The sequence below is a fragment of the Xenopus laevis genome, chromosome 4S, assembly GCF_017654675.1.
Source record: "Xenopus laevis strain J_2021 chromosome 4S, Xenopus_laevis_v10.1, whole genome shotgun sequence".
NCBI classification, from domain to species: Eukaryota; Metazoa; Chordata; class Amphibia; order Anura; family Pipidae; genus Xenopus; species Xenopus laevis.
The window spans coordinates 50,846,723-50,866,254 of NC_054378.1; the positions used below are offsets into that span (position 1 = coordinate 50,846,723).

General features: G+C 37.9%; 1 protein-coding gene across 1 annotated transcript in view; it reads left to right on the forward strand.

Moving 5' to 3' along the window:
- Positions 1–19,025, forward strand: part of rhpn2.S (rhophilin, Rho GTPase binding protein 2 S homeolog) — a 44,244-nt gene extending 25,219 nt beyond the window's left edge. The window contains 11 exon segments of the mRNA NM_001092904.1: positions 670–747; positions 2,203–2,327; positions 3,242–3,408; positions 7,489–7,676; positions 9,234–9,390; positions 10,438–10,557; positions 13,360–13,554; positions 15,034–15,110; positions 16,233–16,379; positions 17,081–17,236; positions 18,389–19,025. Coding sequence (NP_001086373.1) covers positions 670–747; positions 2,203–2,327; positions 3,242–3,408; positions 7,489–7,676; positions 9,234–9,390; positions 10,438–10,557; positions 13,360–13,554; positions 15,034–15,110; positions 16,233–16,379; positions 17,081–17,236; positions 18,389–18,643 — 1,665 coding nt within the window. The 3' untranslated portion in view covers positions 18,644–19,025.
- Positions 19,026–19,532: the final 507 nt, after the last annotated feature.

The following is a 19,532-nucleotide window of genomic DNA, read 5'->3' on the forward strand; positions in this document are numbered from 1 at the left end:
TATTATGTATTTAAAACAAATGTTTGCCAGGTAACCGGGTTAAAACAAATTCCATTTTGGAATATTAATAACTGCAGCTACCTCATTAAACTGGTAATGTATTAAAAAAACATGTTATATGTTATAAAAATTATACAAGTGATGTGGACATGTTAGAATCATGTTAGATTGAGCTTGTGAGACACTTATGTGAGGAGAGAGCTACATCTCTGTGCGGGTGGGTGAAATACTACAGGGGATTATATTTTGGTTTACAGAATTGTTCCTTTGGATTTATTGGAATTATTCATACATAAATGCAGAAGTTGTATGTAATTATTCTTCAGAAATACACACCAGACATCTGTTTGTACTCTGATTCTGTTTTTGTGTGTATTGGGCTGGGTAGTGATAAGATGGCTTATACTTATAGTTATCCTCTTCATAAATAATGTTTGAATTGTTACATGCACATTTACCATTTATTTTTATAAAAGCATCATTGTAATTTGCTGGTGTGGACAGTGGATTTCTGGCTATAAGTCCTCCATGTGACTGAATTTTTATTGCAGTAATTGAAAGTGTATCCATGTGCTACAATTTATTACAGGTTACTTGCTCAAAACTAAAGGTTATATTCTTCTTGACACTTACTTGTTCCATTAACCACCTTGCCTGCTTATTTTGTAGGATTTTATCTCAGAACACTACAGTGAAGATGCATCAGAGTATGAGAATGAGCTGGCTGATCTAATGGACCTCAGACAGGTATAAACAATGATGTACTATAGGACTTATAAGACTTGTTCAGGTCTCCTCCTCTCTATATACACAACCACTGTCATTTCCTTATGATATGTATTAAAATGTTTTATAACACGCTTTTTGGTTTACTGTTGTTACCAACTACTGCAGAATTTGCATGGTTTCATGGATTTATATAGTGGGAGTTTGCAGCACTGCATGACACATGTATTTGTTCTTATAACATGTAATATACTTGGATAATACAAGTAATCATAAGACTTTTTTAACTTTCAGTCTAATGCTTAGCAAGTTAAAGGAAAACTATACCCCCCAAACAATGTAGGTCTCTATTAAAAGATACTGAGTAAAACAGCTCATGTGTAAAACCCTGCTTCATGTAAATGAACCATTATCATAATAATATACCTTTTTTAGTAGTATGTGCCATTGGGTGATCATAAATAGAAAATTGCCATTTTAAAAAAAGGCCGCCCCCTGAGATCTTAAGATTCACTGTGCACACATACAAACCACATGTAAGGTCGCATGAGCCAATTAACAGACAGAGTTCTGCCTTTTGCTTCCACACTTCTTAATGTTACAGTTAGTGTTGTAGTATTTCTGGTCAGGTGATCTCTGAGGCAGCACAGATAGAGTCACGAAATGGTGGTTCAAGGCAAGAGATGTAAAAGGACAATATTTATGTAAATATATATTCCAGTTTGGTAAGATTCTTTAATAGGTCATTCAATTTGATATAAACTATCTGTTGCTTAAGTATTCATTTTGGGGGTATAGTTTTCCTTTAATCAAGTTTATGCAAATTACATTTATCTGCAACACATCCTGTTCCTGAAAAAGACTGTGACAAACTGCATGCAGCATGATTGATTTTTGTGTGCAACACGTTCCTTTTGGCAATGGCTCACAAAGAGATTTGTCACCCGCAGATATATAGTCTGTATTGGAAAGAAATCCAAGGACCAGCACTACCCTCAGTGTACGGGCACTTAATAATATACACTACCATGGCCGTCTCACATGTCATTCTCTGCTTGATTTTATATTTTTTTCCTGTATGTGGGTGTGTGAAATGTGTGCCCAATATAAGACTCCCACACATCACACCCCAGCATTTATATACCCCTGGGCGTGTGCTCATGAAATGCTCCCATGTATCACTCATATATTTCTCTGACAGACCCAGTTGCTCCTTGAGATTACGTGCCCTTGAGAAACTAAATCTTGGTCTCTTTGGTAATACGGATGCCAACTGTTCATCGATACTGATGATCCTCCAGTTCTCCATAATCGTTTGCTTAATTCTCCCACTATTGGGACCATATTGACTTACATAATATCCTGACTGGTTTTACTTCTATCTCTATGGGATGTGTTATCCTTATCCTGCAACACTTGCCCCCGATCAACTTGTTGATCTCTCATTTTAAACTAAAGTCTATTGTTTTATTTCAGGCTTGCAGAACCCCCAGTAGAGATGAGGCTGGGGTTGAGTTGTTGGTGAGCTACTTTCAACAGCTTGGATATCTTGAGAACAGATTTTTCCCCCCCAGTAGAAACCTAGGGATCCTTTTTACATGGTAAGTTTTTAGAATCTCTGTGAAAAGTCTACAGACCTTGCCTCAATCTACACTACTTAAGGGCAATCACATATGGTAAGATTCGTTGTCCACAGTTAAATCTGTTCTACCACAGGTAACAAATCTCCCAAAAATTACATTCCATTGCATAACATTAGAATCGCAGTAAATTGCTGTGATTAAGGGGTGGTTCACCTATCTTTTAATATATTATAGAATGGCCAATTCTAAGCAACTTTTTTCATCTGAATGTGCAAAGAACAGACTGCAAAGACAGACTGTTGTCCAGAGATTTTATAGATGCCACCCATAGCCTCTTTAAGAACTGGGATTTTGTCATGTACAAATGAAAGTTCTGCACTTAGGATCATTTTCAGCTCTTTGTATAACTGATATCCTAGAAGAGACATGCTGTAATGAAGACAATCTGCATTTAATGTGTAACCACTGTCACATAGTTTCGGTAGACAACGTTCTGCTTTAATGCTCAAAGTTTTACTAATTGCAAAAACTAAAACGGGAAAGGTTCAAGGAAATCAAGAGTGCTCAGTGCATGCATAAAACAATTAGAAGTGCCATTAAGTGTAGCCAGAAGCATTGTGCAAAAGAAAAAAAAACAGCTCTTGGCTATAGTACATTTAATTTTTTTGCAAACAATTACTTTAGTCTTTGCAGTAAAAGAGTTGAACTAGTGCCATGTATCAATGTTCCCATTAATTGCGTGCAGGCTATGTGCCTTATGTGACATCAGATTTAAGATGCAGAAGATGTTATAGAACTAAGAAAATTGAGTTTCCTTAGCAGTATTTATGCATTCTAAATGCTAAAATAATGGCAAGTAAAGAATTTGCTTTGTCCCCTGTATAGTATATAGTTGAAGAGAATGTAACTTGCACTCTTTTTCTTTTTTTAAGGTATGATTCATTTACTGGGGTCCCTGTTAGTCAGCCAAATATCTCCCTGGAGAAGGCCAGCATTTTATTTAACATTGCGGCTCTATACACACAGATCGGAACCCGCTGTAACAGGCAGACTAAAATTGGCTTGGAGGAAGCAGTCACTGCTTTTCAAAAAGCAACAGGTAATTGTATTATAAATTAAGTCTGAAATAAGAATGGCTGAAATTAGTTAACTGGCTAAGAATTATAGCATTAAAGGCGAAACAAACCCTTAAAAAAAAAAAACCCTACCCTACATAGACCCCCCAGCCTAGCTGTAAGTAAGTCTTTACTTACCCCTCCGTGCAGATTCTGTCCAGCGGAGTTCATGGGCGCCATCTTCAGCCTCTTCAGAATGAGACCGGTGATTCAGCAATTTTCGGGAGTTTCAGCGCAATTGTCACGAAACAGAAAATTGCTCCAACTGCGCATGTGCCGCTACGCCGGTCTCATCCCGAAGATTACCAAAATGAAGAAGATGGCTGCTGTGAACTCCGCTGGACAGAATCTGCATGGAGGGGTAAGTAAAGACTTAGGGGCATTTGACCGGGGTAGCAGCTAGGCTGGGGGGGAGGAGGGAGGGGTGTCTATGTAGGGTAGGGGGGTAGGGTTTTTTATATATTAAGGGTTTGTTTCTCCTTTAAGGTTGTGGTTTCAAACTATGAAACTATGTGCAAGACATTAAATATAAAGGCCTTAATGTTTTTCTTTCTCAAAACAAAATAGTTGAACTGGCACAAAGCAAAATCTATGGAAAGCAAATTGCATTGGCTATTATACCTTTGTATGCTTGGATGTCCTAAATGTTCTCCCATACACTATTCGTTTGACACAGGTTTAAACAAAGACAAATATATCCATGTGTTACACCAGTGACCTCCAATCTCTTTCACCCATGAGCCACATTCAAATGTAAAAAAAGGTGGAGAGCAACACAAGCACACAAAAGGTTCCTGGGGTGCCAATTATGGGCTGCGATTGACTGTTAGTAGCCACTATGTGGACTGGCAGCCTTCAGGAGGCTCTACTTGGCAGTACACCTGGTTGTTATGAAATTAAAACTTGCTTCCAAGCCAGAAATCTAAAAATAAGCACCTCATTTGAGGCCACTGGGAGCAACATCTAAGGGGTTGGTGAGCAACATATTGCTCGTGAGCTACTGGTTGGGGATCTCTGTATAACACTATTAATAAAAGGTGTTTTTTTAATCCTGCATGTTTATTGCACTGATAATTATGATGCATACAAATGTAAACACACTGCTCAGGGTGGAGTGAGGTAAAAACCAGTGATGTCAAAGGGCTTGGTAACCACTCCTAGAAATCAGAGCTCTGAACAACACCTTGTGCTGCTAACATGCACAATTAGTCATTTTGGATTTGTGTCATGCATAAAAAATGCTACATATCTGTTGGATGGAAAGAACGAGAGAGCTACATCTATTTTGTTGATAAGATGAGGGGGTCTAGTATTAAATACCACTAAGAAGATAAAATTAAATGTCTTCAAAACAAGGAATTTTGCTACAGTACAGCTGGTGCTTTATAGCTAAACAATGTTTGCTGGTTTTTGGCTGAGAGAACAAATTTAGAGTTAATGATTAATCTGCTTTCTTTCTAGAGCATTATGATAATGAAAAGGATTTTTATTGCACTAGCTTGGTTTGTTCTATACTAAGATAATTTTACAGCAAGGCTTGAAATAGTTATTTCCCATAGTATTTAATTACTCCATAAATTCACTGAATGCAGTCACTTGTACCATTTGGGAGCAGGCTGATACTTGCAGATGAAATTAAAATTACTCATTTTATAGCCATAAATATATTAGGAGCTCTGAATTAGGCTGTGAGCCTTTCCTTAGATTACATATCTAATATTCCAGCCACAAAGCAGTGCAGAAGCACAAGCTTCTCCAATCCAACGTAACATGTTAGTGCTGCTTTGCCTTTAAAAAATGTTTGTAGCTTGGTAGCTGACAAATTCTTCATCCTGCACAGTCAATGTTAATAAAAAGAGATAGTCAATTGATAATGAAGTGCTTTCTTTGTCAAGTGCTTGACAAGTAATTATAAGTATCAATAGGGAAAAAAATTCACTGAAGGAAGCAGGAAGAATTTGTTTAGTAAAAGAGCTCTACCTGTTTATTTTAAGGGCTTAAAGGAGAACTAAACCCTAAAATTTAATATGGTTTAAGGGTAGAGACACATGGGGAGATTAGTCGCCCAGCGACAAATCGCCTCTTCTTTGGGTGACAAATCTCCCCAAACAGGGGCGATCCTGGCCCCTCCGCTGCCTGGGCTGCCCCCCCTCCCCCGGAAATTCACTCTTAAAGTACCAGGAGCAGCATTTTTGCTGCCCCTGGTACCTAGTGGGGCGCTGCCGCCTGAGGCGACGGCCTCAACTTGCCTCATTGGCGAAGCACCCCTGTCCCCAAACTGCCTTTCTGCAGGCAAGAATGGATTGCACTCAAATCGCTTTGTTTTCCGAGGTCACCCGAAGTTTCCTCTTGAGGCAACTTTGGGCAACTTCGGAAAACGAATCGCTCCGAGTGCCATCCCACCGGCCATTTAAATTCTATCCGGCGGGAAGACGGAAAATCACAAAATAAACCTAAGAGGATTGGTTTGCCTCCAATAAGGATTAATTGTTACCTTGAAGTACTGTACAAGGTAATGTTTCTTTAGAACAGAGAAAGAGGTAATCAATTCAAAAAATCTGAATTACTTGATTAAAAATGCGTCTGTGGGAGACTGCCTTCCTGTAATTCTGAACGTTCAGGATAACAGGTTTCCGGATAATTTATCTCATGCCTGTACACCTCTCTCTGCTCCTGAGATGATTATGTTCCTATTAAGTAATAGATATAATTTATATGGTGACTTAACATGAAGTTCTGTCAGTAAGTCAAGGCTCAGAAATGAAAATATTTTTCTCTTATATCTGGCCACATCTCTGCATATCCACAAGGAAGAAAATACATCAAGCAGGTGCATAACACATTTGTATAGCTAAACCACTACTCCATTTACTATACAACTGGTCAGACCAGTTAGAGTAAATATCCTGGTAGTGCATGTGTTATGTACATTGCACAGCAGCTGAGCTAGGCAAATTGGGTACAAGGAAAAGAACTTGCAAGACTCCACAAAGACAAAATCTAATCTTCATTGGTATACAGGATAAAGTGGGTCCACCCCTTAGACTCAAGCATAGGGCTACTTCAGCCACCCTGTCTAGCCCCCATCCAACTGCAACCCTCACTTTCCAGATTCTTCTTGTTTTAACCAGAAGTTCAAGTTACACTGTTCTCTGTGCAAGCCAGTCAGCCATGCTACAAAGTGGTCAGCAAGTATCTGACCCTCAAAACCATGGGCTGAATATGCACAGGGCAATGGAAAAGGTTATATCCCCCCTTTCCAGCTAATTTGAAGTGTTTGAAAATGTAATTAAGGGGGGAAAGGGAGTCAAATAATAAATCCACTGCAGTTCACTATAACTTGTACATTTTATGAAAAATGTATTATTATTATCATTATTACACAGATTTCTAAAGTTCTGACATATTCTTCATTGCTTTACATTAAATGAGTGTGTATACATTAGGGATGCACCGAATCCACTATTTTCGATTCGGCCGAACCCCTGAATCCTTCGTGAAAGATTTGGCCAAATACCGAACCGAATCCGAACCATAATTTGCATATGCAAATCAGGGGTGGGAAGGGAAACACAATTTTTACTTCCCTGTTTTCTGACAAAAAGTCACACGATTTCCCTCCCGCCCCTAATTTGCATATGTAAATTAGGATTCGGTTCGGCCGGGCAGAAGGATTCGGCCGAATCCTGCTGAAAAAGACAGAATCCTGGATTCAGTGCATCCCTAGTATACATTGAACATACAGATTACATGCAAAATAAAAACAATCGATACAAGAGGTAAAGCACACTAGTATTTACAGGAATGGGATCTAATTTTTAGTAGCCTGTTGTCCAGAAAGAGCCACAATATGGCAATTTCATTTTCTGTAGGGTCAGTTCATTTTTGACTGGTTTCCTTTTTCTCTGTAATAATAAGGCAGTATCTGTTAGCTAGCATGAATCTGTGTTGATGGCTAAACTATCCAATTGGGTTGTTTTACAACTTAATGATTTACTTATGGACATCTCATACAATTATATTTGTAATAATACATTTTCTATAAATTTTTCTTTCCTTTCTAGGAGTACTTAACTATCTAAAGGAAACCTTCACTCATACACCCAGCTATGACATGAGTCCAGCCATGCTGGGAGTACTCATTAAAATGTTGCTGGCAGAGGCACACGAGTGCTACTTTGAGAAAATGATCTTATCTGGGATACAGAATGAGTTCTGTACACTGTTAAAGGCAGCACAAGAAGCTGCAAAGGTACGTATTTTATTACTTTAGGTTTAGGGACTTGCTGAGTATATATATATATATATATATATTACTATAGACTGACCTCTCTAAATGAAACATTATGGATAGTTATATGCAGTAAATATACATACATCAGATTAAGTGAAAATAAATAAGCGATTACATTTTAGAGTGAAACTGCAGCCCTGGCTGGTTGTTTTTCTACAAGTGAATATGAATTTTCAGAATATCTGGTATCCTTGCTGTTATAAAAGAGTTCTGTTGCTTGTTTGATTTCATCACCATTACTGACTGATTGAAATATCAATATCTATATATTCTATAAGTGTGGGTGTGTTTTTTGTTGTTATTTATGCAGCACATTTAATGAATAGCCTCACATTTCTACAATTTATCTCTATTTCCCAAGCTACTAAAAATCTTTGGTGTCCAAAATTACCATTATACTAACTTGTCACATCACAATATTTGTTAAACCTTTCACTGTTCACTCTTACTTTTTAGTATGATGTAGAGTGTTATTCTGAGATAATTCGCAGTTGGGTTTCAATTTTTTATTATTTGTGGGTTTTGAGTTATTTCGTTTTTTTATTCAACAGCTCTCCAATTTGCAATTGATTGCAATCAGGTTGCTATGGTCCAAATTACCTTAGCAATCATGCACTGATTTTAATAAGACACTGGAATCTGAACAGGAGAGGCCCGACTAGAAAGATGAATAAAAAAAAGTAGAAATAACAATAAGAGGCAGATTTATCAAGGGTCAAATTTCGAGTTTTTTAAAACTCCCATAAATTCCCATGAACTCGAATTTCGAACAATCTAGATTTATAAAAATAAATCAAATTTTTCAGTCACCCGACTTTGAAAAAATAGATTTTTTTTTTTGTTTATAAATTTAGATTGGTCGAATAGGATCGACACGAAAACTTGAATCAAATTAGATTCGAGTTTTTCAAACTAGATTCGAGTTTTTTCTGCGAAAAAAACTTGAATGTCAGGAAGGACGCAAACAACTCCAAGTTGATCCCAGGACATATTCCATAAGTTTAAACAGCAATTCGGTAGGTTTTAGGTGGCGGATTGTCGGAATCGAGTTCTTAAATTCCCAGTGTATGATAAATCTTGAAAATTAAATTCGTATTCTTTAAAAAAAAAAAAATGTAATTTTAACAATTCCCTAGACCATTTTGGCCATTAAAAAACTCGAAAATTTGAATTGGAAAATTTGGATGTGAAATTCAAATTTACACTTCGACCTTTGATAAATCTGGCCCTAAATGTGTAGCCTTTCAGAATATTTGTTTTTTTTTTTAGAAGGCAAAGCATTTTAAAACTATAAAGAAATAAAAATAATGAAGGCCAAAGGAAAAGTTGTTTAGAATTAACAATTCTATAACTTACTAAACGTTACCTTAAAGGTGAACCACCGCTCCAAGACATATTTTGAAAAGATTTGTCTCTGGTACAGATTTTAGGAAGATGAATTTGCTAAGCTTAACTTAATTTTATACATTACATTCGATCTATTAAAGAGTTTTTTTCTTTTTTTTTACATTACAGGTCGGTGAGGTCCACATGCAAGTATACACATTAATGAACCAGGCTCCAATCAAAGAGAATGTCCCATACTCCTGGTCTGTTATGGTGCAAGTGAAGGCAGAGCATTATAAAGCTCTGGCAAACTACTTTGTGGCAATTATACTCATTGATTATCAGTGTAAGTACTGTCTTTCTCTCAGAAATATACTTAGTATCTGTGCCTGAAAATACTGTGTTATGTTAACTAGAGAAGAGGAGCACAGTCTAAAAGTGATTTTGTTTGGTGCTTGAATATGATAGTCTACTTTCTGCAGCCGTTTTCAGCCACTTAAAAATTCTGTTATGTTTTATAACTGAGATTCTAGCCACTTTCATCATTTTTTTCGTTAGATAATTCTACCATAGATTTAACTGATCTTATGAGATAATACACAAGCAAACATTAGCTGCTGAATCAGGTCACTCCAGACTCCACCATCTTAGTGGTTAATGTATGTGCCTGCTCAACTAATATTTAATCCGATCCTGGCAAGGATCGCACCTGGCCATTGATGCACTCCTCTTTAGACTGGTCTCCATAGGCCTATATTGATGGTCTTAGCTGCTGGCATGGGGGCAAAACAATCAGATCAGACTGCTTTGGCCCACCAACAGGGTGGTCAAACAAATATCCACTCATTTAGTGAACGTGCCAAGCGAACATATATTTCCGGAGAGCTAGCTTAATTCGAAATCCACTATTTACAAGCTTTACAGATTCTTTTCTCATATTGCTTCCCAGTGTAAATCGAATAATTGTAAATTGTTGGCTTTTCTTGCTCATTTATTTCATAAGCCCTGTTACGATGCTGGTGTGGTTGTCAGCAAGGACCAGTCTTGTTGTTTTAATGAAGGAGAAAGGGCAGATCTTTTTACGGAGATAATTAGCTGCTCTTGCACTGAAGAATAAAAATAGTTTCCTCTTGTCTTACTGTGACCCAGATTTTAGGGAGGCGCAGAAAGTAAATTGTTCTCTACTTAAAATATAAAACTAATTAAAATATAGGCAGAGCCAGTTGTAATATAAAACCTCTAATTAATCTACCTGTCTGAAAGTAGTGAACTATGAAATAAAAAGTGTGTTTACAAGAACCAAGCCAATATTTGTAGGAATATATATATATATATATATATATATATATATATATATATATATATTAATTTTAATGACACATCTACTTTCTAGTGAGCCTGAGTGATGATGAGGATAAGCAGGAGAAGGCTATTTCACAGCTTTACGACTCAATGCCTGAAGGACTAACTGCTCAGACCATATTAAAGGACCAACAACAGAGGATATTGCTAGGTAACTTTACGTAAACATTTCCAAGTATGGTGTCTATTATCTGGGACATTTCCAGAAAGATACAAATTACGGAGAGGCAATCTCCCATAGATCCATCTATCCAAATAACCCAAATTTCCAATGATTTCCTTTTTCTCTGTAATAATAAAACAGTAGCTTGTACTTGATCCAAATGAAGATATAATTATTCCTTATTGGAGGCAAAACCAGCATATTGGGTTTATTTAATGTCTACATTATTTTATAGAAGACTTAAGGTATCAAGATCCAAATTATGGAAAGATCTGTATCAGGAAAACCCCAGGTCCCGAGCATTCTGGATAACAGGTCCCATATCTATATTAGAAACAAAATTAAATTACACTGTTCTCAAGTTAAACATAATATGTATTTTCAGCTTAGCGTCTGCCATTCATTTGTCTCCTCAATGGGCAATGACACTTCAAACACAAATAATAAACATAAGATATTAGTGCAAAGAATTTTAGCATGTCAAATCAATAAACATAAAGCTTAGTAGGGCAGTTAGAAAAGCAAAGGCTAAAGGACAGACAATAGTGAAAAGGGGAAAGGAGATTTAAAAATTAGAGAAAAAAAACTGGGTCTGCCCTACACACAGACACACTCCTCAGTTAGGATCAAGTTGAATAGGCAAACCCTGCAACACCAGTCTAGTTTCATACAACAGTGGACGCTGTGGATCTGGGTTTGAGTTCTAGTGATAATGTATCACTATTGCTTTCCCATGTAGAAAACAGACTGTTTTCTCTTTTTGTAGAGACAAGGCTATTCACTCAATTTGGAATGCATGGAATAACATTTTGTGTTAAATGGGGTGGACTTTTATGCATCCACCAGTGTAGAATGTTCTTGTTTGCAAGAAACTACCATTATAATCAATCAAAAAGAATGTTGCTGCCTTTAGTAAGTATAAATTGCCACTGGCTATCGAAATGAAATATTGCCCATTCTGGGGACACTGGCTTATGGCTGGCCAGAGTATTGATGGCTGGGCCAGTCTTTTTGATGTTCATTCAAAAGGATTTAATATGGGTGGAATCTTAAAAGCAGTGGAGCAAATCTGCCTGTACAGCTGCACACTTTGAGCAAGATAACTAGGGTTTCAATCCACTGCATGTCAGTATCCTTTCAAGTGCCATATATTGTCATTTTCTTAATCTGTTTTGTAAATGGGATGAGCATTCTTCTGCTATTACAGAAGAGTAAGAAATGTAAACAGATTTATTTTGTATTAATATTAGGGAATTACCATCCTAGGCCAAAAATAGTTTAGGAACATTGGACGCACGTTTCCTCCTGTCACATAATTCAATATAACAGGGTGTGTATAGGCACCCAGCCAAATGCCTTGTGATGGTTGCAACCCTATATTTGTTTTTTTTAAGTGAAACCCGCTCTTGCATATAACCACCAAGTAACATAGGACATTGAGAAATGCACAAATCAGTTTGATGAATCAGATCACCAGTAAATGAATACACACCTCAGAGAGAAAATTGACAGAGCACTGTTGTCACAAACTGATTTAAAGGAACAGTTCAGTATAAAAATAAAATGTACAAAATAAAACATGTTTCTAATATAGTTAGTTAGCCAAAAATGTAATCTATAAAGGCTGGAGTGAGAGGATGTTTTAACATAAAGAACAGAATACAACTTCTTGCTTTTCAGCTCTCTAACTCTGAGTTAGTCAGCGACTTTAAAGGAGAACCAACCCCTTGCTAATAAAAACCCCTACCCTACATAAACCTCCCTCCCTGCTCCCTCCCCCCCCCAGCCTAGGTGGTACCTTTGGTAAAAGCCCCTAACTCTTTACTCACACCTCGATGCAGATTCAGGGCATCAGAGTTTACTGGGTGCCATCTTCTTCTTTTCGGGAATAGAGCAGCGTGTCTGTGCATGCGCAGTTGAAGCAATCTTCAGTTTTGTGACAACTGCGCATGCTCCGAAAGTCACGGAAATTGCTGAAGCGCTGAAAGAAGACCCGAAGATTAATGAAGAGAAGAAGATGGTGCCCATGAACTCCGATGCCCTGAATCTGCACCGAGGGGTAAAAAAAAAGTTAGGGGCATTTACCAAAGGTACCACCTAGGCTGGGGGGGGAGCAGGGAGTGGGGTCTATGGGGGGTAGGGGTTTTTATTACCAAGGGTTTGGTTCTCCTTTAAGGGGGCCACATGGGGCATAACTATTCAGTGAGTTTGCTATTGATCCGCGGCGCATGTGGCCCCTCCTCAAGTCACCGATTAATCACTGCCTGGTAACCAATCAGTGGAAACCAAGAGAGCTGAAAAGCAGGAAGTAGTGTTCTGGCTATTATGTTACATATGCAGTCACTCCAGCCTTTATACATTACATTTTTGTCTAACTTTATTAGAGACATTTTTCACAGCTTATCTATTTACCCAGTTTTTATTTTTATACTGAACAATTTCTTTAAAGAGTAAAAAGATATGTACAACCTTCAACAAATTGTGATGAAATGCCTCAAGAAAGAAATGTTATATGCAAGAGCAAAGTCCTACAATGTATGGTGTTTCAGTGTAACAGTAGGGTGTGCTTTGTTGACATTCCCTTGAAAATACGTAATGACCACACGTTTTTAGTTTGGGCATAGTTCAGATACTTGTTTGTTCTATGACAATAGGAAAAACATCAGAAATGTAGCTAGCAATCTTCACGCAACTTCTGCTGAGATTACCTCAATCAAAAACGCAATTGTGAATCACAGACATTTAGCCTTTTGGTTAGTTTAATTTTATTCTGACTTTCCCCCTATTTAGGAAAGGCACATTTGAGTAAAGCTATTAGAAGTCATGAGGAAGCCATCAGATTTTCTACTTTATGCAGTACACTGAGACAGATTGATGTGCTCCAGAAGATACTGTCAGCGTTCCATCAAAGGTCACAACTGAAATTCTCCCAGCATCAGAAACCTGATGACTTCCTTGATTTGTTGTCAGCGCCTGACATTGTTAGTAAGTATGGCTTGTACATATTCATTCTGTTCTGTTTTCATAACCTGCTACCAAGCATTGTTGAATCTCTGCATGGACCTATTGCCAAACTGCTGAGAAGGCCACAAAGCCTTGTTACGGTTTTTATTGCCAGTTGGCTTAGACAATTCTGAGTCTGTATTCAGTTTAACTAAGTTTAAGTCTACGTTTATGGGTTGGGAAAAAATTATAAATCAATTTGTAAATCTTCTTTTTAGAAAAACTTCTAAAAACCTGTGCTAGATGAGTTCTGATCCAATAACAGAATGCAAAAAAGGAGGTTGTGGGAGCACTCCAAGGCTAAGTTAAATTAAATAAATACAGCGGTAGTGCGACTGATCTGGCCAAATAAACTACAAAACGAGGGAAGATTGATCAATGCACATTCCCTCGTCCCCTGTCTCATAAGTAATTAAATATCTATGCAAGTGCATTACAAAAACAGGGTTTTTCTTTACAAAGTTATGATCATAAAATTGGTAAGCCACCATACCACGTCAGGGTAAACCCCACATGGTGGTCCCTAACTATTTACCTCTGGTCATAGTATTCAAAGGTTGACATCTCCTTGCTTTATAGCATCTCCTGGGATACATGTCATTGAGCTTGCCAAGACCACAGCAATGCTTCTACAGGCTTAATACTCCCCCATGTTTTTGTAATGCACTTACATAGATATTTGATTACTTATGAGACAGGGGACCAGGAAATGTGCATTGATCAATCATCCCTCTTGTTTCTGATCCAATATCAGCCCAAGACCCAAACATTTGGTTGTCCTGATGGCTTAGAAAGTGGCAAGTAAAAAAAGACAATTGCTCCCTCTGCTGGTGAATTCAATTACTTGTAAAATATGCATTTGATTGAACAACATATATGGAGAAAGAGACTGTTTTAATTCCAGTTTATAACAAATATTGAATCATATAAGCAGTACCAAGTCAAGCAGTAACTGCTGGGGTCCCCCACCTTACTCATGAGCAACAAACAAATGTAAAAAGAGTTCGGGAGCAACAAAAGCATAACAAATGTTCCTGGGGATGCCAAAGAAGGGTTGTGATTGGCTATTTAATAACCAAACGTGGACTGGCAGCCTACATGTTTGGCAGTACACCTGTTTTTTATGCAATTAAAACTCCAATCCAGGAATTTAAAAACAAGCATGTGCTTTGAAGCTGCTGGGAGCAACATCCATGGGGTTGTTGAGCCTCTGGTCGGGGATCACAGAGTTACTGCATGAGAGAATTGTACTTACTACTAAATTGCATTATTTCAGTATTTTGCAAACTTTGACACATTGATCTGAATTTTGTAGTAATGGATGCAAGTCAAGTACTTAAGTAAGTGTGAAACACATCAAATGTTATAATTTAAGTAGGGCTCATGAATATCAGTTCAGTAAGCTGTCTTTACAAAGCCAGCTGTATTTCTGGGGTATAATCATTTTGTTTTATCATCTAGGTAAAACAGAATATCAAGCCAAAACTATTTCACCTCAGCTTTCAAAGGATAAAGTAACAGATATTTTTCAGCGTCTGGTAAGTTCCAACCTCAAACTTTTTCTTAAAGTACTTTGTACAAAAATATGATCATTGTTTGAGTAAACATTGTAATCCATTCAAAACAAATTATTGCTAATGTTACGTAAAATGTGGTATTTTGCATTTTTGCCCTGGTAAAACAGATCTGAAACACTACTATTGTGTATATAAACAAGCTGCTGTGTAGCAACTGAAATAGGGCCAGACATAGCACTGTCTAAACAACAGATAAGCTCTGTAGAACACCATTATATTCTAAAGAGCATATCTGCGATGTAACCCGAGTTTGTTTCTCCTTTGAATGGCTGCTCCATGGCTACACAGCAGCTTAGTTATATAAACTATATTAGTGTATCTGAAGCAAACGCACCAGTTTTACCAGTGCAGGGCAACACTACATTCTGGGGCAGATTAATCAAAGTGTGAATTGAGAACTCACATCACAAAAATTCACTTTCAATTCATTGCCATGGGATTTTTGAAAGCATATTAATTAAATAGCGAACTCCATTGATAAATAGGATTCTAAAATCCCATTGGAATGATAACATGGGTGAGTTCTAATCTCACATTTTGATAAATCTTTTTAAAAGCCCTAACAGTGCACATATTGTACTATATACTATCATACCGTTATTCCAAATCATTTTAAGATAACTTTATTTGCACAACAGTACTGACATGATTTGCTTTTTATAGAAAGATGAAGGTACATTTTATTCCCCATGAAATATGTAGCAGTACCAATCGGTTCTGAGATCTTGGATACAGAGTTCAAAGTTTTGTTGCTACCCTAGTCACCTTAATTTATATAGCGCCAACATATTAGCAGCATTTAAGATAATTAAGTACCAGTGCAACAAACAATACAAGCTCTTTGTGTCAATACATGATACAGAAATCATCATCGATTACATCAGAAGCAGTTTATCTGCATTCATGTTTTTTGGACTGTGGAAGGAGGCTAGAGTAAATCTACTCAATTACAGTGCCCTGGTACAGAGTCTTATACAGAAATGCTAACACAGTGGTTTACCATGCCATGTAATGAGCAGGCATTAAAATGCATATTTAGTGTCTAAATAGACTAATTCTAGATATTTTACCTCCAATGTTTAGGGCCCACTGTCAGTATTTTCAGTGAAGCAGAGATGGTCAGCACCGAGGAAGATATGTATAACAAAAGAAGACGGAGACTTTGGCTTTGTCTTAAGGGGCGACTGTCCAGTACAAGTGATTTCGCTGGATCCACTTTGTCCTGCTGCAGTAAGTTCAGTGTTTCTTGCATTAAATTGTGTTGGACTAGGGCCAGCTGCTCCTGCCTGCCTGCATCCATAAGTATTGTCTCCACTCAGGTGCAGGCACACATGGCAGATTTCAGTGCTGAAGTACAACTGTTTGCATTTAGTGCCAAAATACGCCCTGCCTACAGAAAAAGAAGGGGAGCAGCCAGTCAAAAGATTCTCTGCCTGCTGATAATCCGTATTGTCTAGCTCCAGCATAAACCTGTATTTGCCTAATTAAAACATTGCCTGGCTGTATTTTGCTTGCAAGCATATGTAGGCCTTTGGCACATGTTTTAGACAAGGATAGCACACACTCTATTCATTGAACTACTGTTGAAAGCGGTATACTTTCCTCTTTAGAATTTGGTATGCAGCTATATCCCAAATAAAGTCCAAAATTATATGGTATAGCCCTGACTGATCCCCCTCCCACCAAAGTAACATATTCTAGCTGGTAATTTTTAGACTATTAACTGGTAAATGTAAGGATTGATTTTTATAAAGTGTTTCATATACTGTAAGTATGAGGGGAAATTGCAGATACCGTATCACACCTTATAATGTTTATGCACCCCAGGTGATAGGTCATCCTCTGATTGTTTATATAGCCACATTTTGGCACCCATTATGTTAACATAGTACCACATTTATAAACTAGTTTGTGATCCTTAAATTCTACAGACAGAAGGACTGAAGGAGGGAGACTACATTGTTTCAGTAGCAGGAAAAGACTGCAAATGGTGCAGTACAAGCCAAGTTATGGACATGCTTCAAGCAACTGGTAAACAAAGTATAGAGATACAGGTCATCAGTATACAGGACCAAACGTATAGTATGGTAAGCAAGTTTTTTCCCCTTCTCATTTTTTGGTGTGTTAAGCAGGAGGAACACTCCCAAATGCATCATCTTGCCTGGGGGCAGGTGAAGGAAAATGTACAGAAACAGAGCACCACATGTGCGGGTTAGCCCGAGACGCGTATCTCAGGCAAATATGTGCCCATCTCGGCACACCTCTTGCGAGTCACGGGCGGGTTTGGGTTTAGCTCTTCTGCCTGCTCTCTCCACCCGCAACTTTACACTGTGCGCGCCTGGTTTAATAGATGCAGGCCTGCCCCTTTTGTGTGACATCATCGCTGGGCGGGACTATAAATGGAGGGGGAAGCAGAATGCGGGCGGGCACGGGTTAGGGTAGAGTTTTTCTCGACCTGCACATCACTACACCACACTCAACAGGGACTGTCAAAAGAAAAATAAATCACCTTTGACCGTTCCTGTTGTGGGTGTGTGTATAAAAATAAAAAAGAATGACCCCTTCAAACTGCACCATCCCATTGATATCCAATCACTGACCAATGTCAAATAAAATATAACCTTTATTTAATTACTTAAAATAAAGTATGTCCCCCAAAAAAATGGTTAAAATCAAGTGAGAAGGCAGGGGTCTAAGCACCCTTCATTTTCTTGGTAAATGTTGTGTGGGCCGACCCGATACCTGCGGGTCAGGCAGGTTTACATTTTTTCCCGGGGTGGGTGCGGGTTGAGCTCTTCTTTCTGCTCTCCCCACCCGCGACCTTCCAAACGCCGGCTTACGACTTCTCAGGTTGAGTTTTTATAGACGCGCGGGTCTATAAAAGAGGCCTGGAAGTCGGACGCAGGTGATGGGAGGTCGAGTTGCGGGCCCTTACACCCCCACTTAGGGATGAGGCAAAACAAGTAAGCCACTCATAAATATAGTATTTCCTGACTTGTGGTTTTCTTTCCCACTCTCCTTTCCTTGCGCACAAGCTCTTAACCCAAGATGCCCCCAATTTTTGTATCCGATATAAAGTAAATGTTAATGTTTTGTAACTTTTATCATTTCATATAATCTACCTACTTATTTCACACCTATTTTTAAGTTCCAATTTACTCATGCTAAAGATGATTCCAAAATGTTCATTGTTATTCAGCTTGGCTGCTGTTTTATCAGTTTCTCTTTTGTAACTCCAGCCTACTAAAAGTGCAACATACTATGCCGGGATGCAGAAGACCTACTCCCTAGTGTGTCTGACCATGGACAACGTCAAACATACCAAGACACAAAAGGCAACAAAAAAATTATCTTTTCTCAGCTGGGGATTTAGAAACCGACAAAAAGCTGCAAGTACACTCTGTCTCCCTTCAGAAGTTAAAGGGAAACCAAAAACAGACAATCTGTTCTCTTTTCCAGACAACTCCCTGTGCTCTGAAAGTGTATTATACTAAGGTGCACACCTACAGACTATTCCGTGAGCAGGAGTCACTTGCGTGTCAGTGACCACTGTGAAACGTCCTGGAGATGTGATGAATATAAACTTTTACTCTTGCCAGAAGTCTACATATAAGTAGCAAATGGTTACCAGCACATATATACTGTACAACAGTGTCCCTCTTGTGGTCATGAAGGAAATTTCACTTCCTTTGTTGTTGCTACTGAGATGAGCCAATGGTGTGAACTGTTTTATCGCTACTGCTGCAGCACAAGTGATACATTGCCTGCTCATGTACTACTCAATTTCTCTGTGATTAAAATACTATATACAGTATATTTGCTTAAAAGAAAAAAGACCAAATTAAATATGTTTTCCGGATGATAAAGTTTATCAGAGAAAAAAAAAAAGAGGGAAACGACTTAGTTCACAGTCGAAGTTACTGCATTTCTGTAAGTACTTGTAAGTTGTCCATATTAACGTTTGCATCCATTGATAAATGATAGAGATCAGGTTTAAAATATACCAGTAGCATAACAAAAATCAGATTTGTGTATATCTGTATATTATTTTAGAAAACGTGCTTTGAAAAGGCTTTGAGTAGCCAGTCGGTGTCTCAAGAAGTCGGGTTGTAAGAGCAAGGTACCAAATCCATTACAGATTTAGAATAACCATTTGTAAAAAAAATCCGACGTCAGTATGATTAAATGTATTATTCAGGGTTCTGAAAACACCCAGGTAAAACACATTTAATTAGCCACATTATGCTTAATGCTCTGATAGTCTCCCACAGGAATAAGAATTTACTTTGGTGGCTAAATTAAGGGCTTGCAACAGATAAAATTCATTGACACAAAAATATTACATCTATAAAGCTACATCTGCTTTTCTGTAGGGAAGCGTTG